The following is a 25,534-nucleotide window of genomic DNA, read 5'->3' on the forward strand; positions in this document are numbered from 1 at the left end:
GTCTTTTTTACCCATGTATTTCACATGGTTCTGGTTATTCCATTCCATGATGGTTGCTGTAAAAATTTCCCAATTCCTCCATGAGCCTCACCTCTGTTTATTTTTGCTGCCTTACCTGTCATGTGCATTCTTCATTCAGTAGTTCGCCTCAGTAGTCTACAGGTTTGTAATTCCCTTGGAGACTTCACAAATTGTCTTCCCATGGCTTCTAGTCGGAGTTTTAAGCCACTGTTGGCCCCTTGCCCTTCAGGTTGAGTATGCAGAGACTAATCCCACAGGCAGCCTGCAGACAAATTTAGAATCTTGTAAATCTAGCCCTCTTGATTCCTCCAGTTCATACAGAACTGGTGACCAGATCACTGGTTCTGCAAACTGTACCTTGGTAGGAAGGGAGTGGGCAAGGATAAGTGAAATAACACAAAATTGCCTGTTCCCTTTGAATATGGCTTTTTCTTGAACTGGGCATTTTCTTGATAGCTGTATACTTTTGACTGATTTTCAGAATTGCAATGAAGTTTTTTCTTTGAACAGAAACAAGGCTTTGGAGTGTTTTAGTCCACAATCTTGCTGATGTCACTCCATGAACTCATTTTTTAAAGCTAAATAATAAAAAGATAGGAAAATATAATATTATAGTAAATTCATTCAGGAATATATTTACCAAAGCTTTTAAAATTCAGTTTTTCATCATATCAAACGTAGGATTAGAGTTATACAAGTGTATTCTTTAAAAGTTATTTTTTATTTCACATTTTCCACATGTCCTGAATATGTTTTTCTGTTCAAACTGGAGAAATTATTTCTCTCAAGATTGGTAGTGTGGTCAGACATGATGGCTCATGCCTATAATCCCAGCACTTTGGGAGTCCGAGGCGGGTGTATCACCTCAGGTCAGGAGTTCGAGAGCAGCCTGGCCAACATGGTGAAACCCCATCTCTACTAAAAATACAAAAATTAGCTGGGTGTATTGGCAGGTGCCTGTAATCCCAGCTATTCAGGAGGCTGAGGCCAGAGGATTGCTTGAACCTGGGAGGCAAAGGTTGCAGTGAGCTGAGATCATGCCACTGTACTCCAGCCTGGGTGACAGAGCAAGACTCCGTCTCCAAAAAAAAAAAAAGAAGAGGAAGAAAAGATTGGTAGTAAAACATCCTTTGTTCTCTACTCCCTGTTTTTGATTTTTCTCCTAAAACTTGACTCTAGAAAACGATATAAAAATCTTTCATTTTACCTTATTTCTTAATTCTTAGTTTATTCATTCTTTTCATAACTTCTGAAGTCGTTAATTCATATTGCATCTTAACGTTTAGAAATATTTTTAGATATACAACCTTTACCTGATTCTTACTCGTACCAGATACATGAGATATAAACAATACCAGTTGTGTCCCCATGAACTATGATATAATTTCTGCCTGTGCTGTGTCCAGCTGAAAGATACAGAAAACAAAATACAATATAAAAGGTTTAAATCTCTGTAAGTATATATAGTAAACATGTCTTGTACTCTTTTTAAAGATAATTTAGTATAATTTTTTAATTAAATTTTCCGTTTCTAGTATGCTTCACACAAATGCATCTCAAATAGTAACTTTTTTTCTGAAAGGGGGGAATTAATTTTTATTATTAACTGTATTACAGGGTTGGCTAGTGGATCTCATCAATAAATTTGGCACATTAAATGGGTTCCAGATTTTGCATGATCATTTTTTTAATGGATCAGCATTAAATGTTCAAATAATTGCAACTCTTATTAAGTTATGTTTTCATGTTTGTTAAATAATTTCATGTTTGTTCAAATAATTGCAGCTCTTATTACGTTTTCATATTCTGTGCATTATACAAATTACTATTTTATTTACTTAAAAATCATTGTTTCATTTTTTTCAGTGTGGGTTGTGTCTCACTGTAAAATGAGGACCTGTTTTTGTGTGGTCTTAAGTGTTGAAAGTAATTGGCAAGTTTAGTTCTTTTAAAAAACATGAATGTTACAGAGGTTTTGTGTCCTTCGTATTTCAGACCATTTGGACAATGCTATGAGTTTCTCAGTCAACATACAGTGAAAAAGTACTTCATTCCAGTTATAGAAATAGTTCCACATTTATTGGAAAACTTAACTGATGAAGAACTGAAAAAGGAAGCAAAGAATGAAGCCAAAAATGATGCCATTTCAATGATTATTAAATCTTTGAAGAACTTAGCTTCAAGAATTTCAGGACAAGATGAGACTATAAAAAATTTGGAAATTTTTAGGTTAAAGATGATACTCAGGTAAGATATTTTCCACCTTAAATTATTTGTGTGAATTCTGATATAACATTTACTCCAAATTTCTCTCATTTATGGTTGTAAATTTCTTCTTTTAGTGGAAAGATGAATGCACTGAATGAAATAAATAAGGTTATAACATTTACTCCAAATTTTTCTCATAGATTGTTGCAAATTTCCTCTTTCAATGGAAAGATGAATGCACTGAATGAAATAAATAAGGTTATATCTAGTGTATCATATTATACTCATCGGCATAGTAATCCTGAGGAGGAAGAATGGCTGACAGCTGAGCAAATGGCAGTAAGCCTCTTAAATCTTTTATTGTGAATAAGACACTGCTTATGGAAAATTACATTGTTACCAATTATTGTTAGAAGCAACAATAGCAAAACTAAAATTGAAAGATTTATGACTAATCGTAAGATCTTTTTATAATAATAATAAAAGGTTTAATAAATGATTAGTTGTTTGAAACTGTTGAGGTAACTTAATTGTTCCTCAGGTAAATTTATTATTTTTGAATGTAGCTTTGATGTAAATAGATGGCTTGGTTGAAATGAAATAGTAAGATGTGATTTTTGGAGGGGTTGAGTGGATCTGTAGTCTGGTGAATGAACTAACGTAGTGATCACTTCCTAATTCCATTTGAAGATTAATAAATACGGATTATAACTAATGGGATAATTGAGTAGTGCTTTATCATGATTTTAAGAATATTAAGATTAATTAATTTTTTTTTTTTTTGAGACAAAGTCTCACTCCATCACCCAGGCTGGAGTGCAGTGACACGATCTCCACTCACTGTAACGTCCGTATCCTGGGTTCAAGCAATTATCTGCCTCAGCCTCCCAAGTAGCAGGGATTACAGGCACCTGCAACCACGCCTGGCTAATTTTTATATTTTTAGTAGAGATGGGGTTTCACCATTTTGGCCAGGCTGGTCTTGACCTCATGACCTCATGATCACCTGCCTCGTCCTCCCAAAGTGTAAGATTAATTTCTTAATAATTTCATTTTAAAATCACTATGTATGTCATTTTGACAGGTAATGAAACTGTTTACCATAGATATTTTCATACATTTTAGTTTCGAAATAAATAGCAAATACTTCACCAAAGTATTAAAAACTCTTTTTTTGAGTGTATGTGGTTTGCATAGTGGAGATCATTTCTGTAGAATAATCTTTACCATAAAATAACCTTCAGGTTGCTAGTGGAAAGGATTAGAATGTGAAAAAAGATATGCTAAGGACATTTGGGTGGTATTAATAGTGTTTACCTTAGACCCATGCTCATACTCAGTGCTGGTGGTCAGGTTTTATGTATGCAATTTGCCTGCTTTGTGGAATGTTAAACAGAATTACTCAGTATATTCACTAGTCCTTGAATTATTACTGGTTCTTGAGAGACACCAACATTGAAAGTATTTAGCAAAATTTGACATTGTTGTGGCACTTTTATTGTATTTTACAGAAGAATCTAAGATTGGGAATATAAAACTGGTTGTTTTCAATGGATAGTGTGAGAAGTGTACTGTTGTATCACATATGGGAATCTTTATTTGCAGAAGTAAAATTCTGTAAAATTATTTATGTTAATGTATACTAATTGCAGATTACAACACCAAGGTAATTCATTATATTAGTGAATTATAATTTGTGAATCTAGTACACCTATGGAAAGATTTTATATGCCAAATTTTGTGAAATAAGTTATTTTAGTGTTTAATTTTGAATTAACACAACACTTAAATGTCACACTACTGTGCTGTAATTTGTGAATGTATACATAATTTGGACTTTTGAATTCCTACTTAATGTTATTTAGAAGTTGGAGACATGTTTTTATTTTGCTTTTTAAAAAATTTCTTTTTAGTTTCAGCATTGAATTTTTGTATTACATTTAGGAATGGATACAGCAAAATAATATCTTATCCATAGTCTTGCAAGACAGTCTTCATCAACCACAATATGTAGAAAAGCTAGAGAAAATTCTTCGTTTTGTGATTAAAGAAAAGGCTCTTACATTACAGGACCTTGATAATATCTGGGCAGCACAGGTAAGAAAGTGAGATGATAGCTGTTTTCTAAGAAAGATACCAAAAAGGAGAAAATTTTTGGTAACCCTTATATAATGGCCAGCAATTTAGTATTGCCTGACTTTTACTAATGCATGTGCTGTTCATGTAGAGAAATCTTACCAAGAATTTTTAAACAAAAAATAACATTTTTCTGTCTTTGTATATATATTCATGGTAGCAGCTTATAGGTAGTTTTTTTGGGTTTTTTTGTTTTGTTTTGTTTTGTTTTTAGATGGAATCTTGCTCTCTCTCCCAGACTCGGGTGCGTTGGTGCAATCTCAGCTCACTGCAAGCTCTGCCTCCCGGGTTCACACCATTCTCTGCCTTACCCTCCCGAGTAGCTGGGACTACAAGCACCCACCACCAGGCCTGGCTAATTTTTTGTATTTTTAGAAGAGACAGGGATTCACCCTGTTAGCCAGGATGGTCTTGATCTCCTGACCTCGTGATCTATCCTCCTTAGCCCCCCAAAGTGCTGGGATTGCAGGTGTGAGCCACGGCGCTTGGCCACACATGGTTTTAAATGAAAGATCTATATAGCAAAATAATTATGATTAAAGGAACAATTATTGAAAGAGGATAAAGAATCTATATTTGGAGGTTTTCACCTATGTAATGCATAGAAGAAACAAATGTCACGAGTTCCATTACGGTGACTTTAAAAAACATACGATTATTATAGAAGATTATGACTTTCCATAATAACCCTGGTTTCAGATATACTAATGCATATGTTTTTATATTATCTTAATGGCAGGTTTCTACTCCTGGGTCACTTGGGGAGTATTGTTAGGCACTGGCTCATAAAGCTTGTTTTTTGCCTTTTTTTAAAGAGAAACAACAAAATACTTGCTTTTATTGAGCACTTAAGCTTGGAGTTTTGAAACAATCCAATATTTTGACTTCTTTTTCTCTTAGTTTTATTTGTAAATACCTTCTAGTAAGTTTTCATATTAATTTCCGAAGTTTACTATTTGTACCCAAAAAAACTGAGTTGCCAGGTATTAAATGACAGTTCTAAAGCATTTCAAATATTAAGAATTCTGTTAATTACTCAAATGAAGTAGGAATGTTTATTAAGTAATGGAGAGTCTTGTAGTAGAACTATTTTTTTGTTATTAAAATTTAAGTATGCTGTAATTTTTTTGTTTGCTTTTATTTATTCTACTTTTGTTTTTTCAACAGGCAGGAAAACATGAAGCCATTGTGAAGAATGTACATGATCTGCTAGCAAAGTTGGCTTGGGATTTTTCTTCTGGACAACTTGATCATCTTTTTGATTGCTTTAAGGTAGTAGCTTGAATAGTAAAGTATTGCCAAATAGTAAATATTGCCAGTTAATTCTAAGTAAAGTTTAATTAGTTAGATTTCTTTTGCTTATAGCTAGTGTGCTTAACTAACATTTTCATGGAAGAATCTCTGATGAAAAAGAATTGGTCATTGTTGTTTCTTCCAATCAGAGTTTAACAATAATTTGTTGTAATAGTTTTCATCACAAATGCAGAATCTTAATGTTTTTTCACTTAGATTATTTCTTTGAATTCATTTCCACTGGTAATTTTCATTTTGACTTTGGTTAAAATAACCTGTAGAAATGCAGAGAATAATTGGAAAATGAGGCATAAAACATTCTGGTTCTATGGAGTTATGTATATGGCATATAGAAATGAAATTCAAAAAACAAGAGGTTTCTAATATCATAATGTCACTTTTAAAGACATTTTGGCACAATGGTCTCGCTGGTTTTTAAGGCTGATGAATTTATGGATCAAGAATATAAATCCATATGTCATTATTCAGGAATAAATATTTCAGTAAATAGTAATTAGATTTTTGGTGGGAGCTTTACTTGCTAATTACAAGAGAGAATAGGCTGGCATTGTTCTTTTAAAATGTAGATTCTTACATTCTATCACCCAACTATTCTGTTTCTGAATCTATGCCCTGGATAAACTCCTGAATATGTTCACTAAGGAATGTTTTCAACAGTATCTTAGCAGGATTGTTTTATTAGTCCCGAACTGAAGGAAACAACATAATATCTATATATTATTAAACGATAAGTAAACTGTGGACTCCTTTATATGGAACACTTTGTGACAATGAAAATTAACACATTGTAACAGTTTAGCACATAGATGGATCTTGCCATTATGGAGAATATAGAAAAAAGGAAGAAAATGATGTACAAGAAGTCAGAAGTGACCTGGATAATAGTTTCACAAGTGTTACACTTTGAATTCTGACTACACCCCAGATGTGTTAAATCAGAATTACCATGTAAAGGGACTAGACTTTTAATCATGTCAGCATAATAAGAATTTATTTGAGATGACTATATGTTTTAATCTGTTGGATGTATATCAGAGGTAGGCAAGGACATCAATATTGAGAAGTTATATTTGATACTCTTTATTTCCTATTGTTTTTAGTCCTGAGATAACTTCTGAAACAGTGATGCACCAAGACAGCCATAATAATAGATGGAGGATCTGGTGTCAATTTCTCTCTTTTTTTTTTCTCCCTCTCCTTTTTAATTCATAAATTCTCAAGATGACTTCAAGATAATTAAAATAAAAAATCTATTATCTGACTGGGAACGGTGTCTTAACGCCTGTAACCCCAGCACTTTGGGAGACTGAGGAGGGTGGCTCACATGAGGTCAGGAGTTCGAGACCACCTTGGCCAACATGATGAAACACCATCTCTACTAAAAATACAAAAAGTTCTCTGGGCATGGTGGTGCATGCCTATAATCCCAGTTACTCTGGAGAATGTCTTGGACCTCGGGGGCAGAGGTTGCAGTGAGTCAGGATCACACCACTGCACTCCAGCCTGGGTAACAGAGGGAGACTGTCACAAAAGAAAAAAAAAAATCTGTAATTTCTGTATTGCTGTTTGGCTTATCTGTTGTTTATCAAAAGTCTGTTATTCAGTGACTAGCATTGCATTTTTGAGGTGTTGGTAAATCTGGCAGTTCTTACACAGCATGCCAGTGTGTCTTCAAAGGTCTTTGTTAAGGTGCTTTTAAGGAGGCAATGAGTATACGCCAATTATCAGTTCTTCGTGGGCTGCAGCTGGATGATTCCAAGTTTATCTTTCTTCTCAGTTACATGTAGTTAATGTGCTTGCTCAAACTCTAGGTGATAAAGATTTGAATTCTAAGTAAGCCTTTGTCTTCTGAGGTGTTGGTACTAATTTTCAGTGCTTGCCAACGTTTATTTTTGGCATAATTTTTAATTTTTGAAAGTCCCATGGTTATGAGATTCTCTTTGTGGTCATCAATTTTAATATTTCTAGATACTGAGATTGAACATTTTTACAGGTCTTTGAGCTGTTCTCACTTCCTTCTTAGAATATGTCTATTTTTCCTGTCCAGTAGCTGTCCTAATTTGTTTCCTAGGAGTTTTTGTGTATCTAAATGCTTATTGTTCAAACTGTATCACAAATAGTTTCTCACAGGTTTTATTAACAGTTTGGTTGAATCAGGATCCAACTACATTCCTCACTGTCTAGTTTTCTGTCTTTTAATCACTCCTCTTTGATTCTGTAGTTGCCTCCTTACATTTTTTTGTTCTTGTAATAATATTCATCATTTGCTATTTTGTTAGTAGTTTCTGTATTTCAGTGGGAATTTTGTGGACACCAGAGGGAATTAAAAGCAGGTGTTACAGTTGTCTTCCTAAGAAATTCTGTATTTATCATTTTAAATTGCTGTACAGTTACTAGGTTAAGGTGATGTAGTCCTTTCTCCTATTATTGGACATTCAAGTGGATTTCAGTTCTTTAGTTCTAGTGTGTCCAGAATTTATTCCTTCCTGTGGGTTCTTGGTCTTGCTGACTTGAAGAATGAAGCCACAGACCCTCCTGGTGAGTGTTACAGCTCATAAAGGTAGTGCAAACCCAAAGAGTGAGCAGCAGCAAGTGTTATTGTGAAGAGCGAAAGAACAAAGCTTCCACAGGGTGGAAGGGGACCCAAGCCGGTTGCTGCTGCTGGCTTGAGTGGCCAGCTTTTATTCCTGTATTTGGTCCCACCCACATCCTGCTGATTGGTCCATTTTATAGAGCTCTGATTGGTCCATTTTACAGAGTGCTGATTGATCATTTTACAGAGCACTGACTGGTGTGTTTACAGTCCTTTAGCTAGACAAAGAGTGCTGATTGGTTTGATTTTACAGAGTGCTGATGGGTGTGTTTACAGTCCTTTAGCTAGACACAGAGTGCAGATTGGTGCATTTGCAAACCTTTAGCTAGACACAAAAGTTCTCCAGGTCCCCATCTGAACTAGAAGCTCAGCTGACTTCACCTCTCATTAATAACTACTAATAAAATACTACATATAGCTTCCTCTCTATTGCTGGGCATTTAGAACACTGTTTTACTTTAATAAATTAATTTTTGATACTAAGAAGATTGTAGATTCACGTACCATGTTAAGAAGTAATGCAGAAAATCCCATATATTCTTTCCCTGTTACTCTTAGTGTTAACATCTTTAAAAATCACTGCAACCAAGATTTTGATCACTACCAAGATTTTGACATTGTTTCCATCAAGATACTGAATATCTGTGTCATCACAAGGGTTCCTCATGGTGCCCTTTTATTGCAACACCCGCTTGCCTTCTGCCCCAACTTCCTTCTTAACCCCTGGCAACTAACCAGACCGCCAGTCAGCTCAATTTCTAAAGGTCTTTTGCTTTTACTTTAAACATGTACTAACTGGAATTGAACATAATGTGGCCTTTTGAGGTTAGTTTTTTTTTTCATTCTATTTAATTGTTTGCAGGCTCACTAGAATGATGTATGTATCTATCAGGTTGAGTATCCCTTATCTGAAATGCTTAGTACCAGAAGTATTTTGGAATTTTTTTTTTTTTTGGAGCATTTGCCTCATACTGACTACTTGAGCATCTCTGCATTAAAAATCTGAAATCCAGAGTGTTTTTATTGCTGTTGTTTTTTGAGATGGAGTCTCGCTCTGTTGCCCAGGCTGGAGGGCAGTGGCGCGATATCAGCTCACTGCAAGCTCTGCCTCCTGAGTTCACACCGTTCATCTGCCTCAGCCTCCCAAGTAGCTGAGTAGCTGGGACTACAGGTGCCTGCCACCACACCCGGCTAACTTTTTTGTATTTTTTTTTTCAGTAAAGACAGGATTTCACTGTGTTAGCCAGGATGGTCTTGATCTCCTGACCTTGTCATCTGATCTGCCTGCCTCAGCCTCCCAAAGTGCTGGGATTACAGGTGTGAGCCACCATGCCTGGCCCAGACTGTTTTAAGGAGCATATCTTTTGAGCATCATGTCACCATGCAGAAAGTTTCAGATTTTGGAGTATTTGGATTTCAGATCTTCACATTAGGCATACTGTATCTGACATTTGCTTCCTTTATTGACGAGTAGTACTCATGGTATGAACTACTCACTGTGAATGGACATCTGTATTATATCCAGGTTGGGGCTATTATAAACTGCTGTGAACCTTGGTGGGCAGGGTTTTTGGCTTGTTTATGTTTTTATTTTGTGTTTTAATGCAATGCTTATTTCTCTAGGTGAGATGAAATGTGGAAATGTTGCAGTCTTCCTAATGCACCTTATTGTAGCAGTTTCTCATTTTCTGTATCAGTACCCCAGATTCTTTGTCCTGTGTCCAAGAAAATTAAGGAACGTGGACACAAAGGTGGGATTGGAGTGAAAATTTAATAAGTGAAAGAAAAAAGCTCTCTTCAGCAGAGTGGAGTCTGAGTGGATTGCTGGGTTATAGCTGTATTTAACAGCTTTTATAAGAAGCTCTTCTCATCTCTGTAGCAGTTTGAATAACTTCTATTATCAGTAAAGCTGTCTGTGCAACTCCTCTTATCTTAAGCAGTTGTGGATATGTCTCTAGGCAAGCACAGAGTGCCACTTCTCTTCTTGATATAACTGAGGGTTTGTTTTCGATAAGCCCTTCACCTCCCTGTGTAAGTTCTCACCATTTGTATGCCTGAAAAACTTTTTCCTGGGAGCTGACTAATTACACAAAGTTGCTTAGCTATGTGCAGGTGCAGCCTGAGGTTTTCCAAACTGATTTTTCCTTTGCTTCTCCCTCATTCCCTGCTTCAGGAGTGGAAACCCTGACTGCTGTTGGGAAGATTGGGCATTGATCTTTCTGTTTAATTCCTGCTGGAGACAGGCATTGTGTGGGGAACAGAAGCTAGGATTCCTCCAGGAGATGGTTTAAGACACTCAGATGAAAGAAGTGTTTATGCCTGGTTCCATTTGCATTACCATTTGGAGCTTGATAGCTTCTAAGTGAAATGAAACAATTTGGGTTACTAGTGGACATATGTTAAAATGAGACAAGAAGTGGGGAAAGACAGCATTAAAATCCTGAGGCTGTTGACATGCCCTGATAACTGGTGGCTATAACTATGCCTGTTAAGATTTTGGGTGCATGGGGCTAGGCTTTGTTGAGCTTCCTTGGTCTTACTTTCCCAAAATGGAAACGTCTGGATTATAGGTTACCTGGCAGCATTTGTAGGATAATCGCCCTGAACTAGAACATTGTTCCAGATTTTTACGTTACATATCCCTTTCTGTTTCCTCTGAGCTGCAGCCAGAGATGGCTGGTTAGTTTACAGGAATAAGCAATGTTAGTTTAAAATATAGGCAGGAACGTAAAAACTACTAACGAAACTAGAAGTCAATGACAGATATGTGATAAGTTTGGAACATAATTTCCCTTTTTTCAGTCCTCATTTCTGTTAAAAACAAATTCCAGTCCTCATTTCTGTTAAAAACAAATAAGATAGAGTTGTTTGCAAAATAGACTTTAGTTTTAAAGTTGGTCTGAGATTTGCATAAAGTACAGGAAGAATAATTATTTTTACACAGGCCTTTTAGATAGGCTTTGATGGAACTTTCTTCCACAAGGACTCTCAGATGGGACTTCGAAGCTGAGCCCAGCCACGGGTTTGTACCCTCAGATACCTGTAACTTAGGTAAACTTCTCTTTTCTTGAGGTTCCAAGAGCATGGTGTTCCTAGGGCTGTGAGAAAGTGAAATTTGTTACTCACCGCAGGTTAGGAAGCTTATATGGAAGCTGTGTAGACAAGGTATGAGGCCACTTTTCCCAAAGGGCTTTTATTGGCTCTGCAAGTCAAGACTGACTCCTTCAGTGGAAACAAACCCTCCAGTCAAAGCCTTGGTAAAACAACCAGTTTTTCCAATTGTGTGCAAAATAAAAAGGATTCTTACTGCACTGACGCAAACAACCATATTATAAGTCAAGAATACTTACAACAAGTATCTGAATTTTAAAGGAACCAGGCAGAAAGAAACAAACATGCTCTAAACGTTGTTCACAAGAGTATACCTTACTCAGTTGTTAAAGTCTGTAGCTAGCTCAAGACAAGTTTCCTTGACTCTGAAAAACAAAATAAGGATCAGCACTGTTGCAAGCATAAACCAAAAAGATTGCTTTAGTTTTCTATTAGTTCAGTCCATTCTGTTAACTATTGTTCTGCTTGATATTTGTAAACATTTCAGCTTTTCGTAAGTCCTGTACATTTTTCTGTTATGAGAAACCTGCATTTGAGAGCACCTGTTAAAGTTCCATAGCTGATTATAAACTATTTTTTTGAAGAAGATTCAAGCAAGACAACAATTGTCTGTAAAGACAAAATGTCCAAGGTGGTTACAGTCAAGAACATGATTGACAAATGTGATTATTTCCATGACTTAAAATAACTCAACATAACAACCTTAATTGCAATTAACAGCACATACTCTGGGCCTAGAATCTTGGATATCCCATACGGTTATCCCATCAGCCTTTATTATTATATGGAAGTCCTGTTGAAGAGAGAAAGTTAAAATTTCACCCTTGCATTAGTTTACTATTAATTTATTTAGCCTCAATTTTTAATGAAACATTGTAGGCACTCCTATTCAATTTTAACCAGTTTGACCATGAGGTGAGATTTTTGCAAACCTGTTATAACCCTTTACAAGTTTTGCTAAAGAGCAGATTGGGATCTTAGGAATACCTTGTTGTGCTTTTATTTCAATATTTAATTTACAGAAAAAAACATAAATACCCTTTTTAATTTAGTTAATATGTTCATACACAGTTTGCTTTGTAAGATTAAGTTTTGCAATCTTTTTCAGTTTGCTTAAACCTTCCAGTTTATCTAATTTAAGACAGTCCTTTATTCTTAGGCACAATGTACATTTCCTTGCCTTATAATCTTTTACTAAAAACATATTTTACTGTTTTTATATACCTTGCATGTAGATCTATTTCCAGTAGTTTCAATTAGATGTCAAAACGGTAACTCTAGGAATTTTTTTTTTTTTTTTTTTTTTGAGACGGAGTCTCGCTCTGTTGACCAGGCTGGAGTATAGTGGCCTGATCTTGGCTCACTGCAAGCTCCACCTCCCTGGTTCACGTTATTCTTCTGCCTCGGCCTCCCGAGTAGCTGGGACTACAGGCGCCCACCATCACACCGGGCTAAGTTTTTGTATTTTTAGTAGAGACAGGGTTTCACCATGTTAGCCGGGATGGTCTTGATCTCCTGACCTTGTGATCCGCCTGCCTCTGCCTACCAAAGTGCTGGGATTACAGGCGTGAGCCACCGTGCCTGGCCCAGAATGTTTTTATTTTTAAAGATGAAAGTCATGTGAACTGAAAGGTACCACAGCTTTTGCTTTTTCTTTAAAAGTATTTAAGTGCTTATTTACTTAGGCCAATTAATTAGAACTCTTTTTATAGACATCACATACATATCACATACATGACTACACAGACAGAAGAAGATCCAACAGCTTAGAGTGGAGCCCTTTTAAGAGCAGTCTAGGAATACAGTCTCCTGTGCCTAGTAAACAAGCATAGCTGGAAGACAAAGACAGATTAGAAGGACTTAACCACCTCTAATTACAGGGGTTGTATGAAGAAAACAGAAATTTCTCCCCAAATGGGATGTGTTGCACCTTATCTGTTTTCTCAAGGAGTCCTGGGCCACCAGAAGTCATTCTAGGGTCTTTCATGCATGCACCAAGAGTGGCAAGACAGAGTGAAAAAAGTTGACTGAAGAAGAACCTTTTGCAGAAAAACAAGATCTATGAAGAGAAAAACACCAGGGCCTTTTAAATACACCCATAGCTTAGAGACCCACTTTCAATTAAGTTGAGTGCTCTTTAAAAAAATTCTTTTTCATTAATTAAAACTTTACAGAGAATGTAAATAGTGATTCTTACTTCTTTTACCAGTTTGCTTCACTTCCTGTTCACAGTCATATTCGGGTTCCCAGTTTTCTCTGGGAGAAAATGGCTGGACTTAGGCAAGGGCAGGTTTTCAGCTGGACAGGAGATCCCTTTAGCAGCGAAGCTTGATATTTGAGGAGGCCATTTGTCTGTTAGCCAGAACCTTTCCTTGGAGGACAGCAGTTCTTCTATGTTGTGTGGGGTGGTAACAGTTAAATTAGGCTGGGCACGGTGGCTCACACCTGTAATTCCAGCACTTTGGGAGGCTGAGACAGGGGCAGATCACCTGAGGTTAGGAGTTCAAGACCAGCATGGCCAATATAGTGAAACCTCATCTCTACTAAAAATACAAAAAAATGAGCCAGGCATGGTGGCACATGTCTGTAATCCCAGCTACTCAAGAAGCTGAGACATGAGAATGGCTTCAACCCTGCAGGCCGAGGTTGCAGTGAGCCGCACTGCGGCACTCCAGTCTGGGCGACAGAGCCAGACCATGTGTCAAAAAAAAAAAAAAGAAAGAAAGAAAAGTTACTCCCCATGGGTAACCCATTGACCTCTAGCACTAGCAAGGCCACACTGTAACTGCTTGCAGGTGGGTTGACCATCCTTTAGCCACCAAGTTAAGTTCCTTGCTTAAGTAACCCACTGGCTGTTGAGCCAGACCTCAAGCCTTAGTTAAAAATTCTAGGGCCATTCCTTTCTTTCCTGATACATAGAGACTGGATGCTTTCCCTGTGGGAAGACTGAGGGCTGGTGTTTTAAGTAAGGCTTATTTTAGCTGGTTAAAGGCTTTTTGAGCCTCAGGGTCCCGAGTTGTGGGGGTGAGTTTTAACTGTTTGAGTTTCTCTTATGAGGTAATATAAAGGGAGAGCCATTTCCCTGTACTCAGGTATTCACAGTCTACAAATCTGGTAATACCTATGAATCCCCTTAACTAGTAAAGGAAATAGACTCAATCCTTTCCTTACCTACTTCTCTGGTCCTTTCTGTTAAGACTAGACCTAGTGACTTTACTGAAGTCTGACAGAGCTGAGTGTTAGATTTTTAGACCCTATATCCACTTTAAGCTAAGAGATTGAGGATAGCCTCAGTGCCTTCCTGAGACATCCTTAATTAGGGCACAGAGGAGAGCGTCATTTATACACTGCAAAGTTTTTACTTGAGGGTGAGAAAAACTAGATTTTTCAACAGAGTGTTTTATTAATTTCCTTCCCATTTTAGGAGCTGCCTGAGTAATAAACCAGCAGAGAAGGAGGTGTGTTTCACTAAAGCTTCTCTCATCCTTTCCAAAAATGCTGAAGGATTTTCATCTAGTTTTTGATCTATCTTGGAAACCTTAGAACAGTTAATAGGTTTGGCTCTAATCCCCTGCAAGTCCTTCAGCATACACATTTGTAAAAGTTTCCATCTCCATTTTCTGATGTTATCATCATAGTCCCATTTAGAGTCCTTTAAGGTCACTGCTACTTTTCTCATGGCTTTCCCTTCCCTGGAACATCCTTCATGGAGAATTTAAATACTTGGCTTACATCCTGGAAGGCCTTTATATGTGAGTGAAATTGGGGCTTTCCCAGAGTGAACTTTAGGGTCTGAGGATTAAAGGATAACCAGTCTGCAATCAAGGGGATTGCAGGCGTGAGGATGGGGTATTATATATCTAGAAAAGAGACAAGAGAAGAGGCATCCCTCAGTCTCTTCAGTGACCCAGAGTGGAGAGGAAGACAGTGAGAGCAGCACCCCCACCCACTGCCAACTGTTTTCCCTCTTTGGTTACTGTGTCCCAGCACCATGTTGAATGTGCCACCCCCAAACCGTGGTACCAGAGGAGCATAGCAGTGGGGTTAGTCATGCTTACCCATGTGGCCTTAGTGCTCTGCTGGTGATAACCCTTTGACCTCCTAGACTTGTGTGGTCTGTGTGACTCCTTGATGGATGCGTGTGTATAGTATGCTGGTAAGAGTTTTAGATTTACTTTTTTCATGTGAATATTCAGTTGTCCAAGGAGCATTTGTTAAAAGATTGTTTTGGGAATATTGTTCAGCATCGTTGTCGAAAATAAGTCAATCATAGATGGAAGTGTTTACAAGCTTTATGTTCCGTTTCATTGTTTGGATATATCTGTCGTGAAACCAGAATTGCATTGCATTGATTTGCAGCTTTATAGAACATTTACAAATTATGAAGTGACAGTTCTTCAATTGTGTTATCTTTTAAGATTGTTTTGGCTATTCTAGGTCCCTTGAACTTCCATATTGGTTTTAGCATTAGCTTGTTGATTTTTGCAAAGACATTAGCTGGAATTTTGATAAACCTTATTCAGTTTGTATTGTATTACCATCTTAACAGTATTAGTCTTCCAATCAGGGAACATACAATGTCTTTCCATTTACTTAGGGATGTCTTTCCGTTTATTTGGGTCTATCTTACTTTTGTTCAGCAATTTTTTTTTTTTAGTTTTCAGTTCAACTGTGCTAAAGTGATACCAAAAGAATTTTTTGTTTTTGTTGTGAATATAAGTGGAAGTTTTCCTAATTTCATTTTGGATTTTTTAACATCTAATGTAAAGAAACATGTATCTTGTATGTAGAAATACAGTTGATATTTGTTTACTGATATTGCATACTGAAACGCTGTTACATTTCTTTCTTGTAGTAGTTTGTTATTGATTCTTAAGTTTTTCTATGTATGGCATCATATTGTTTGCAATACAGTTAGTTTTACTTGTTCTTTTCCAATTATATAACTTCTCCTTCTGGCCTGATTTCCCTAACAAGAACTTCTAGTACAATGTTAAAAGTAATGGTGAGAACAGTCATTTTTGTCTTGTTTCTGATTGTAGTTGGCAAGCTTTCCATTTTTCAGCATAAAATACAATGTAAAAAGGAGGGCTTTTGTAGATGCCTTTTATTGGGTTTAGGAAGTTCTCTTCAAATCCTAGTTTATTGAGTATTTTTATCATGAAAGGATATTGGATTTTATTAACTGTCTTGGTATATGGAGATGTTACATGTGTTTATATCCTATATTACATTAGTTGATTTTTGTATGTTCAGCCAGGTTTATACTTCTCGAATAAATTATACTTGTCTTGGTGTATAATCTTTTTTTATATGTGTTGCTTCTTAAACTGCAATAAACGATACTTGTTATGACCTATAATCTTTTTATTTGTTGCTGGATTTTCTTTCTGTTTTGTTTAGGACATTTTTAGGTTTTTAAGAAACTGCCAAACTGTTTTCCAGAATGACTAACCTTATTCATTTCTACCCATAGTTTATGAATATGAATAATCCAGTTTCTCCACATTCTTTCTACATTTTGGTATTGACATTTTTTTTTTTTTTTTTTTTTTTTTTTTTTTTTTTGAGACAGGAGTCTCACTCACTCTTTCGCCCAAGCTGGAGTGCAGTGGCACAATCTCGGCTCATTGCAAGCTCTGCCTCCCAGGTTCATGCCATTCTCCTGCCTCAGCTTCCCAAGTAGCTGGGACTACAGGTGCCTGCAACCATGCCTGGCTAATTGTTTTATATTTTTTTAGTAGTAACGGGGTTTCGCCATGTTGGCCAGGGTCGTCTCAATCTCCTGACCTCGTGATCCACCGGCCTCAGCCTCCTAAAGTGCTGGGATTACAGGCGTGAACCACCGTGCCCACCCCAGTGACACTGTTTTTTAAACTTGTTTTATTCTGACAGGTGTGCAGTGAAATCCCATTAATGGTTTTAATTTACGTTATCCTAATGACTAATGATGTTGAAGATCTTTCATATATTTAGTTTCTATGTGGAGTTTTTGGTGAAATGCCTTTTTTATGTTTTTTGTTCATTTGCTAATTTAAGTTTGTTATTACTGAGTTCTTTATATAATCTAGATGATAGTCATTTATTAGAAACACAGTTAGCAAATATTTTCTGACAGTCTATAGCATATCTTTTTGTCCGCTTTAACAGGTGTTTTACCAGTTGAGTTTGTAATTCTGATGAGGTCCGACTTATTTTTTCTTAGAAATCATGCTTTTTTATGTCAAATTCTGAGCACTTATTGCCTACCCATAAATCCTATTTATTCTTATATTGTTTCTCTAAAAGTTTTACTTATGTCATTCAGGTCTGATCCAGTTGAGTGATGCTTTCTTGCATTCTTTAGGTGTGAGACTTAGATCTAAACTTCTTTTTCTTCTCCCAGGTATTCCAGAACCATTTTGTGAAAGGCTGTCTTTCATTTTTAATTTATTATGTTGCTCTTGTACCTTTTTCAGAAATCAGTTGGTCACATTTGTGTGGGTTTATTTATACATTTTTTGTTTTCTTCATTGATCTTTGTTCCTGTGCCTCAGGATTGTGATTACTGCAAGTACATAATGTAGTATTAAAATCAGGTAGACAGACTCGTCCCAGTTTATCTTTTTTTCAAATTATTTAGTTGTTTTTAAATTTTGCTTACCATAAAAATTTTAGATAATCTGATCTTCATTTTAGATATCTGCTTCCCAGTAATAGGAGATACACTGTTTTAAATAGTAGTACATAAATTCTGTATATCGATTTGGGGAGAATTTTGGCATGGATTTTTGAGCCCCAGAATACTGTATACCTCTTCATTGATTTAGACCTTTGAATTATTTATTCAGTGCTGGGTAGTTTTACACATACAAACCTTATACATGTTTGGTTAAATTTACAGTTAAATGTTTATGTGTCTGGTTTTACTTTGAGTAATTGTGAATGTTTTTGATGCTGTGTTTATACATTTATTACTACTCCTGTATAGGTTTGATTTTTATATGTATATTCCATGTCCTGCAATCATGTTAAAGTCCATGAGGCTTTTTTTTTCTCTTTGAGGATCTTTGCAATTTTCTTTTATATAGAAAATCATACTCTTGCACGTAGGAAGAATTTTGCATCTTCCTTCTCCTTGTGTGTGCCTGTTACTTCTTTTTCTTGCCTCATTATGTTGGTTAGAATTGCCAGTATAAAGCTCAATAGAAGTGGCTAGAGGGAGCAATTTAGTCTTGCTTTGATCTCATGGTAAGAAAACTATCAGTGTTTCATTGTTAAGAATAACGTTAGCCTGGAGCAGTGGCTCACACCTGTAATCCCAACACTTTGTGAGGTTAAGGCAGGAGGATTGCCTCAGCCCAAGAGTTAGAAGCTACAGTGAGCCAAGATCTCACCCTGTCTGTTTTAGAACAGAAAAGCAAGTACAGAGGGAATAATGTTATCTCCCCCTTTTTTGTAGATGCCATTAATTGCTGTAAGAAAATTGTTTTCCATTTTTGTTCTGAGACTCTTTGTCATGAATGGATGTTTTGCCAAGTGTTTTTTTCTGTATCTGTTGCTGTGATAGCGAGGTTTTTTTTTTTAGACATGGTCTCACTCCGTCACCCAGGTGAGAGGGCAGTGGCGTGATCACAGTTCACTGCAGCTTTGACTTCCTGGGCCTGAGCTATCCTCCTCCCTCAGCGTCCTGAGTAGCTAGGACTAAGGGCACACCCTACCACATGAAGCTAACTTTTTTTCTAATTTTTATTTTTACAGAGGTCGGGTTTCACTGTCATGCCCAGGCTTGTCCTCCCAAACCTTCACCTCCTGTCACTGGGACTACAGGTGTGAACAGCCACGTACAGCCCAGTTTTTCTTTTCTACCCTTTTAATGTGGTGGATTACAGTGATTGTTTTTTGATTAGTTAGTTAGGCCTGCATCCCTGGAATAAACCATACTTAATCATATATCATTATTATTGTGTGTTTTTGACTTTCCTTTTCTAATAATTGTTAAGGAATTTTGTATTCATATTTCTGAGGGATGCAGTCTGTAGTTTTCTTTGTAATGTTCAGGTTTTGCAGTCAGAACATTACTTACTTTATAAAATATTGGGAAGTGTTTCTTCTTTTTTTCCTCACTGAAACTATCTGGTCTGGTGATTATTTTGGGGAGTTTTAACATTACAAATTTAGTTTTTCATAATAATTATTGTTCTTTTAAAATTGTTTATATTGATTGAGTTCCTGTAATTTAAGAGATGTGATTTATTTTGTCTAGGCTGTCAAATTATATATTATTTCTAGTGTTCCGTATTGTTTTTTGATGTCAGCACAGTCTGCAGTCATAGCTGTTTTATTACTGATGTTAGTAATTTGTGTATTACCTTTAATAAGATTTTGTTTTACTCACTGCACTAGAAGTTTAATTATACATCCTTTTGAAAAGACAAGTCTTTGTTTAATTAATTTTCTCTGTTGTTTCTTTTAAAGTTTATGGATTTTTGTTAATTCTTTAGTGTGTCCTTTATTCTGCTTTCTTCAAGCTTATATTGCTCTTTTTTTGTAGTTTCCTAAAGTAGGAGTTAAGATGATTCACTTCAGCATTTCCTCTTATCTGTGTGTTTGGTGTTACGAACTCCCATCTTCCACTATGTTTAAATGTTGCATATTTTATCCAAATTTTGCTTTTTTTTGACATGCATATATATGCAAACAGGCTTATGTATATATATATACATATGCCAATATATATGTACATATATACCAGTATAATATACATATTATAAATATATAGATATACATGTTGCGTGTATGTGTGTGTGTGTGTGTGTGTGTATGTGTATGTATGTGTATGTATTCCTTCCAGACAGGGCCTCACTGTGTTCGCCCAGGCTGGAGTTTAGTGGTACAATCACACTCACTCCAGTCTCAGCCTCCCAGGTTCAAGCAATTCTCCCACCTCAGGCTTCCTGAGTAGCTCAGACTATAGGTATGAATCACTATGTCCAGCTAATTTTTAAATTTTTTTATAGGGAAAAGTCTCACTGTGTTTTTTAGGCTGGGACTCAAACTTGCTTGGCCTTAAACTATTGGACTCAAGTGATTCTCCTTCCTTGGCCTCTCAGAGTGGTGGATTACAGTCATGAGCCACCATGCTTAGCCTCAATTATATTAATTTCTGTGAAGATGACTCTTTGAGAACGTAGAACTAGGACTTGAACAACAATTGATAGGAGGTTTTCATGTCATCGTAATGTAATTGATTTATACTTTGATTCCTGGGTAATTGTATGATTTTCATTCTTAAATTTCCTGAGGTTGGTTTTGTCACTGAAGAGGTGGTCTATCTTGTGTGTTTTCTTTTGTAGGAACTTTGAAAATAAGGTTTATCCTGCTGTTGTGTGGAGTGTTCTATAAATGTCAGTTAAATCCTGTTGGTTGATACTTTCGTTGATATTTTTGCAAATTTTCTGTGTAGTTCTGTCGTTTGTTTAGAGAGGGTTGTTGATGTCTCTCTAATTATGATTTTGTCTCTTTTGCCTTTGATTATCTTAGTTTTTGCTTCATATATTTTGCAGTATACACATTTTGGTGCATACATGTTTAGAACTGCTGTGTCGTGTCTTGATGAAGTGATCCTTTTTCATTGTTTAGTGACCTATGACATTTTTTTCTTGTGCTGAAATCTATTTTAATCTCATTAAAATAGCTATTTCTACTTTCCTTTAATGTTTGCCAGTTTTATCTTTTTGCATTCTTTTGCTTTCAACCTGTTTTCTTTCTTTTTTTTTTTTTTTTAAGAGAGGGAGTTTTGCTTTTGTTGCCTATGCTGGAGTGTAATGGCGCGGTCTCCGCTGACTGCAACCTCCGCCTCCCAGGTTAAAGCAATTGTCCTGCCTCAGCCTCCGAAGCAGCTGGGATTACAGATGCCTGCCACCATGCCCGACTGATGTTTTTTTTATTTTTAGTAGAGACGGGGTTTCTATATTGGTCAGGCTGGTCTCTAACTCCCAACCTCAGGTGATTCACCCACCTCAGCCTCCCAAAGTGCTGGGATTACAGCCATGAGCCACCGCGCCCAGCCTCAACCTGCCTATTTTGTTATACTTAATAATACAAAGAATCCCTGCTACCGCTTGCTATCATATTTTTATGTTATGCTTATTCTCTTCTGTTTTTCATTTCTCTGTGTTTATTTTCCTGCCTTCTGGAGGGTTATTGGAATATTTTTTAAATTTCTGTAGCACATTACTGTGTCTGTTTATGTAACTTTAAAATCTTTGATAATTCTAACATCTGTCGTTTTTGTGTTGGCACCAGTCAATTCTTTTTTCATTCATGTTGATGTCTTCCTGATTCTTGATATGTCAAGTAATACTCAGTGGAAACCCAGAGATATTCATATGTTGTTTGACTCAAGGAATATTGAAACTTCTGTTTTCCTTGATTTTTGTCTGGCAACACTCAGGCAAGGGAAGGGAGGGATACCCTTGGTTGTTACCACTTGGAAGTAGAACTCCAAGTTCCCTATACTGTCTTCCTTAACACTCGAAGGGGGTGTTCCTTATTACTGCTATGTGGGGAGGAATTTCTGACCCCCTGTGTGGTCCACACTTCTAACTTCTACCATGGTGGGAGTAACGTTTTTTGCAATGGGCAGTGATGAAAGTTCTGATTCTCTTTTAGGCATCACTCCAGCAGAATCAGGCAGGTGCTGGCTCTTTGTTATTGTCAAGTGGAGTTAGAAATCCCAGCTCACTACTTGGCCTTCTTTATCTTCCATAGAAACCCCAGCTCACTAGTTGGCCTTCTTTATCTTCCCACAGATTTTGGCATGCTTGGTTACAGCCTTAAGAACTTTAGGGTTTTCACTCAACTTTTTGTGGTATGCATGGGGAGTGAGTCATAATTCTTTCTATAGTTTTTGCTTGGAGTAGGACATTTATTTTCTAAGTTTTCAATTTGCATGTTTCCTGATCCATAGGCTATAGGGGTGGCTGTGGGGAGGGAGGGTGCTTTTCTTATCTGCACCTACTAATGTTGGCAGGTTGCTAGATCTTTTAGCTTCAAATCTGAAATATATGAAATAAAAGAAAATTCTGGGAATTCACTACCTTCTTGTTCCTTATATTTAGAAGTCTCTGTGAGGTCTACATTCTTCTCTTTACTTTTCAGGGACTATTTTCTTCCCTATTCTTTTCAGACTCCAAAGTTCGTGTTATGTATAATGTCCAGGAGTTTTGGTTGTATTTAATGGGAAGAATAATGAAACATCTGTTTTACCTTCACAAATCAAAATGATCTTAATTCTTTTCAGTGAGCATTTTATCTCCTACATGTAGACAGCATTTGTTCATCATTTCTTTGTAAGTTGGAGGTTTTTGTTGTTTGGATTTTTTGGTCTGTAACATAATTTCTAATAAACATTTTTCACCTCTTATGTTTGCTTTTTGTTGTAAAATGTTTAATGCGGATTACTTAATCATCTGCTCTCTTTATGTATAACAGCATTTTTGTGTCAGGTATCCTTTGTTATTTTTTAATTACGTAATTTTCAAGTTAAAAGTAACAAAGTTTATATTGGAAATAGAGGCTGTTTTTCCTGGAGTTGCAATTACTTTGTCTCGCGAGTACTATTTTGTTTCCTCCACTAACACCTTTGTTCAGATATGCTCTTGGGGTGTGTGTGTGTGCGCGCACGCGCGTGTGTGTATGTGATGAATGTAGTTTATTCAAAGACTTAAAGCAGTGGTTACTTAATGTAAACAAACGTAATAAATTATGTGTTATTTATATCATTTAAATACTTTCTTTAGGCAAGTTGGACAAATGCAAGTAAAAAGCAACGTGAAAAGCTCCTTGAGTTGATACTCCGTCTTGCAGAAGATGATAAAGATGGTGTGATGGCACACAAAGTGTTGAACCTTCTTTGGAACCTGGCTCATAGTGATGATGTGCCTGTAGACATCATGGACCTTGCTCTTACTGCCCACATAAAAATACTAGATTATAGTTGTTCCCAGGTATGGGAGTGTTTCTTTGTTCAGTTTTCTGACTTTCCTTCACAAGTAGGATAACTTAGTTACAAGATGATTCCAGTTTTTTCTATCATTTTATTTATTTATTTATTTATTTATTTACTTATTTATTTATTTTTGAGACAGAGTCTCGCTCTGTGTCCCAGGCTGGAGTGCAGTGGCGCGATCTTGGCTTACTGCAAGCTCTGCCTCTCGGGTTCATGCCATTCTCCTGCCTCAGCCTCCCCAGTAGCTGGGACTACAGGCGCCCGCCACCACGCCCGGCTAATTTTTTGTACTTTTAGTAGAGACGGGGTTTCACCGTGTTAGCCAGGATTGTATCGACCTCCTGACTTCATGATCCACCCACCTCAGCCCCACAAAGTGCTGAGATTACAGGCGTCAGCCACTGCACCCAGCCTGCCATTTTTTATTTCTAAAGTAATCTTGAGGAATTGGCATACTATTGTCGTATAAGCCTGGCTACCCATTCTCCACCCTTGGGTTTTCCAGCCAGATTTTATATATCATTCACTAAGCATTTTTGCCTCACTGAGACAAAGATGTTAATAGGTAGAACATATTATATTCATATTGTAACTAAATATGTAGTGCTAATACAGATCATAAAGATTTAAAAGCAGTAAGTGACTTTAGAGGTATAAGGGTAATTACATTTTATTTGCTAGTAAAAAGTTAGTAAGATTAACAGAACATATTGGCTTCCCTATCAGCAAATCACAACAGCTTCCCAATGTTTAACCGATGTGCCTTATGCTACAAATTTTAAGTATTAAAACTTCACAAAACTCAATGAAATGCAGTAGCCACCATTTAGACAAATGTTTTAAAATCATACTAACTGTAAATGTGCTGGTATTTGGGAACTGTGTCTTGGTACAGATATTTCTGAATCATGGAACATTAAATTTATAGAAGCGCCTTACATTTTGGTGTTTTCTTTATAACTTCAAAATAATATATTTAGAGCATTTTGTTTGACTGAACTCTTTTACAATTACATCATAAATTTGGTGATGCTAAGTTTAGAAGGTTTCCTATTTTGTAAGTCTCAAAATAATTTTGAAGGTAGAATTACATTGAGTATTGATCCACTTACAGTATAAATTTTTTTCATGTATAAGGATCGAGATGCACAGAAGATCCAGTGGATAGATCACTTTATAGAAGAACTTCGCACAAATGACAAGTGGGTAATTCCTGCTCTGAAACGAATAAGAGAAATTTGTAGTTTGTTTGGTGAAGCACCTCAAAATTTGAGGTAAGACTTTTTTAATAGAGAATTTTCTTATTTTTATCTGTATATTATGTTGGAAATGGTATATGAAAGCAAATTTTAAAGAAAGAAAACCATGGTGGGAAAACAAGAAATTTCTAAGAGTTTGTTTACAACAATATAAGGATCCTTGATGATATTCAACTTCTTTGTATTTTATGACACAGTTAGGTAAGTGATATATCCAATACTAAATAACAATTAAGTATCATAGTGACATTACCGCCTTTCAGGTCTTAGTTCAGAATTGTCTCTGACTTCCAGCAGATGTATCAGATATTATGCCATGTGTTGTATTTATCTTACTCCTCATTTTACTCTATCCTTTCCACGTTTAACTCTGTCTTGGCTTAATATTCCTTGTAGTTACAAATAGTATTATTTGTTATTTATTTAATTGATTTAATCTAACATTTTTAACATTTGTAGGGGGGAACACCTCTTTCTTGAGTTTTAAAAATTAGACTACAAAGTGATTTAAATTATAAAACATGACAAGACTGTTTAAAGATTTTTTTACTCATAATTTATTTTAGCTAGATTTTCTTTAATTTTAAATGTTTGGTGTTACATGTTAAATTGTGGTTATTTAAATAATTTATTTTATTTTATTGTAACATATTGAAAATTAATGAAATAAAAGGAAAAATAACATGGAGAAACCTGTGTTAGTTGAAGAAAATTCTCAGTGCAGTTAGGATTCCCAGTGATGAACTCCAGGCTTATCTAACTAGCTGTAATCTTAGAAAGATTCTCTCATGGGTGCTGCGGCTCATGCCTGTAATCCTAGCACTTTGCGAAGCTGAGGCAGGTGGATCACTTGAGGTCAGGAGTTCAAGACCAGCCTCACCAACATGGTGAAACCCCGTC

At 36.3% G+C, this 25,534-nt stretch overlaps 1 protein-coding gene across 1 annotated transcript in view; it reads left to right on the top strand.

Annotated features, from left to right (window-relative positions):
* Window positions 1-25,534, top strand: part of LOC129395521 (probable ubiquitin carboxyl-terminal hydrolase FAF-Y) — a 177,214-nt gene that overhangs the window by 56,099 nt on the left and 95,581 nt on the right. The window contains 7 exon segments of the mRNA XM_055106945.3: window positions 1,639-1,754; window positions 2,017-2,268; window positions 2,430-2,568; window positions 4,174-4,326; window positions 5,533-5,637; window positions 23,167-23,373; window positions 24,513-24,649. Of these exon segments, the coding sequence (XP_054962920.3) occupies window positions 1,639-1,754; window positions 2,017-2,268; window positions 2,430-2,568; window positions 4,174-4,326; window positions 5,533-5,637; window positions 23,167-23,373; window positions 24,513-24,649 (1,109 nt within the window).

Source organism: Pan paniscus, chromosome Y, assembly GCF_029289425.2.
Source record: "Pan paniscus chromosome Y, NHGRI_mPanPan1-v2.0_pri, whole genome shotgun sequence".
Taxonomy (NCBI): domain Eukaryota; kingdom Metazoa; phylum Chordata; class Mammalia; order Primates; family Hominidae; genus Pan; species Pan paniscus.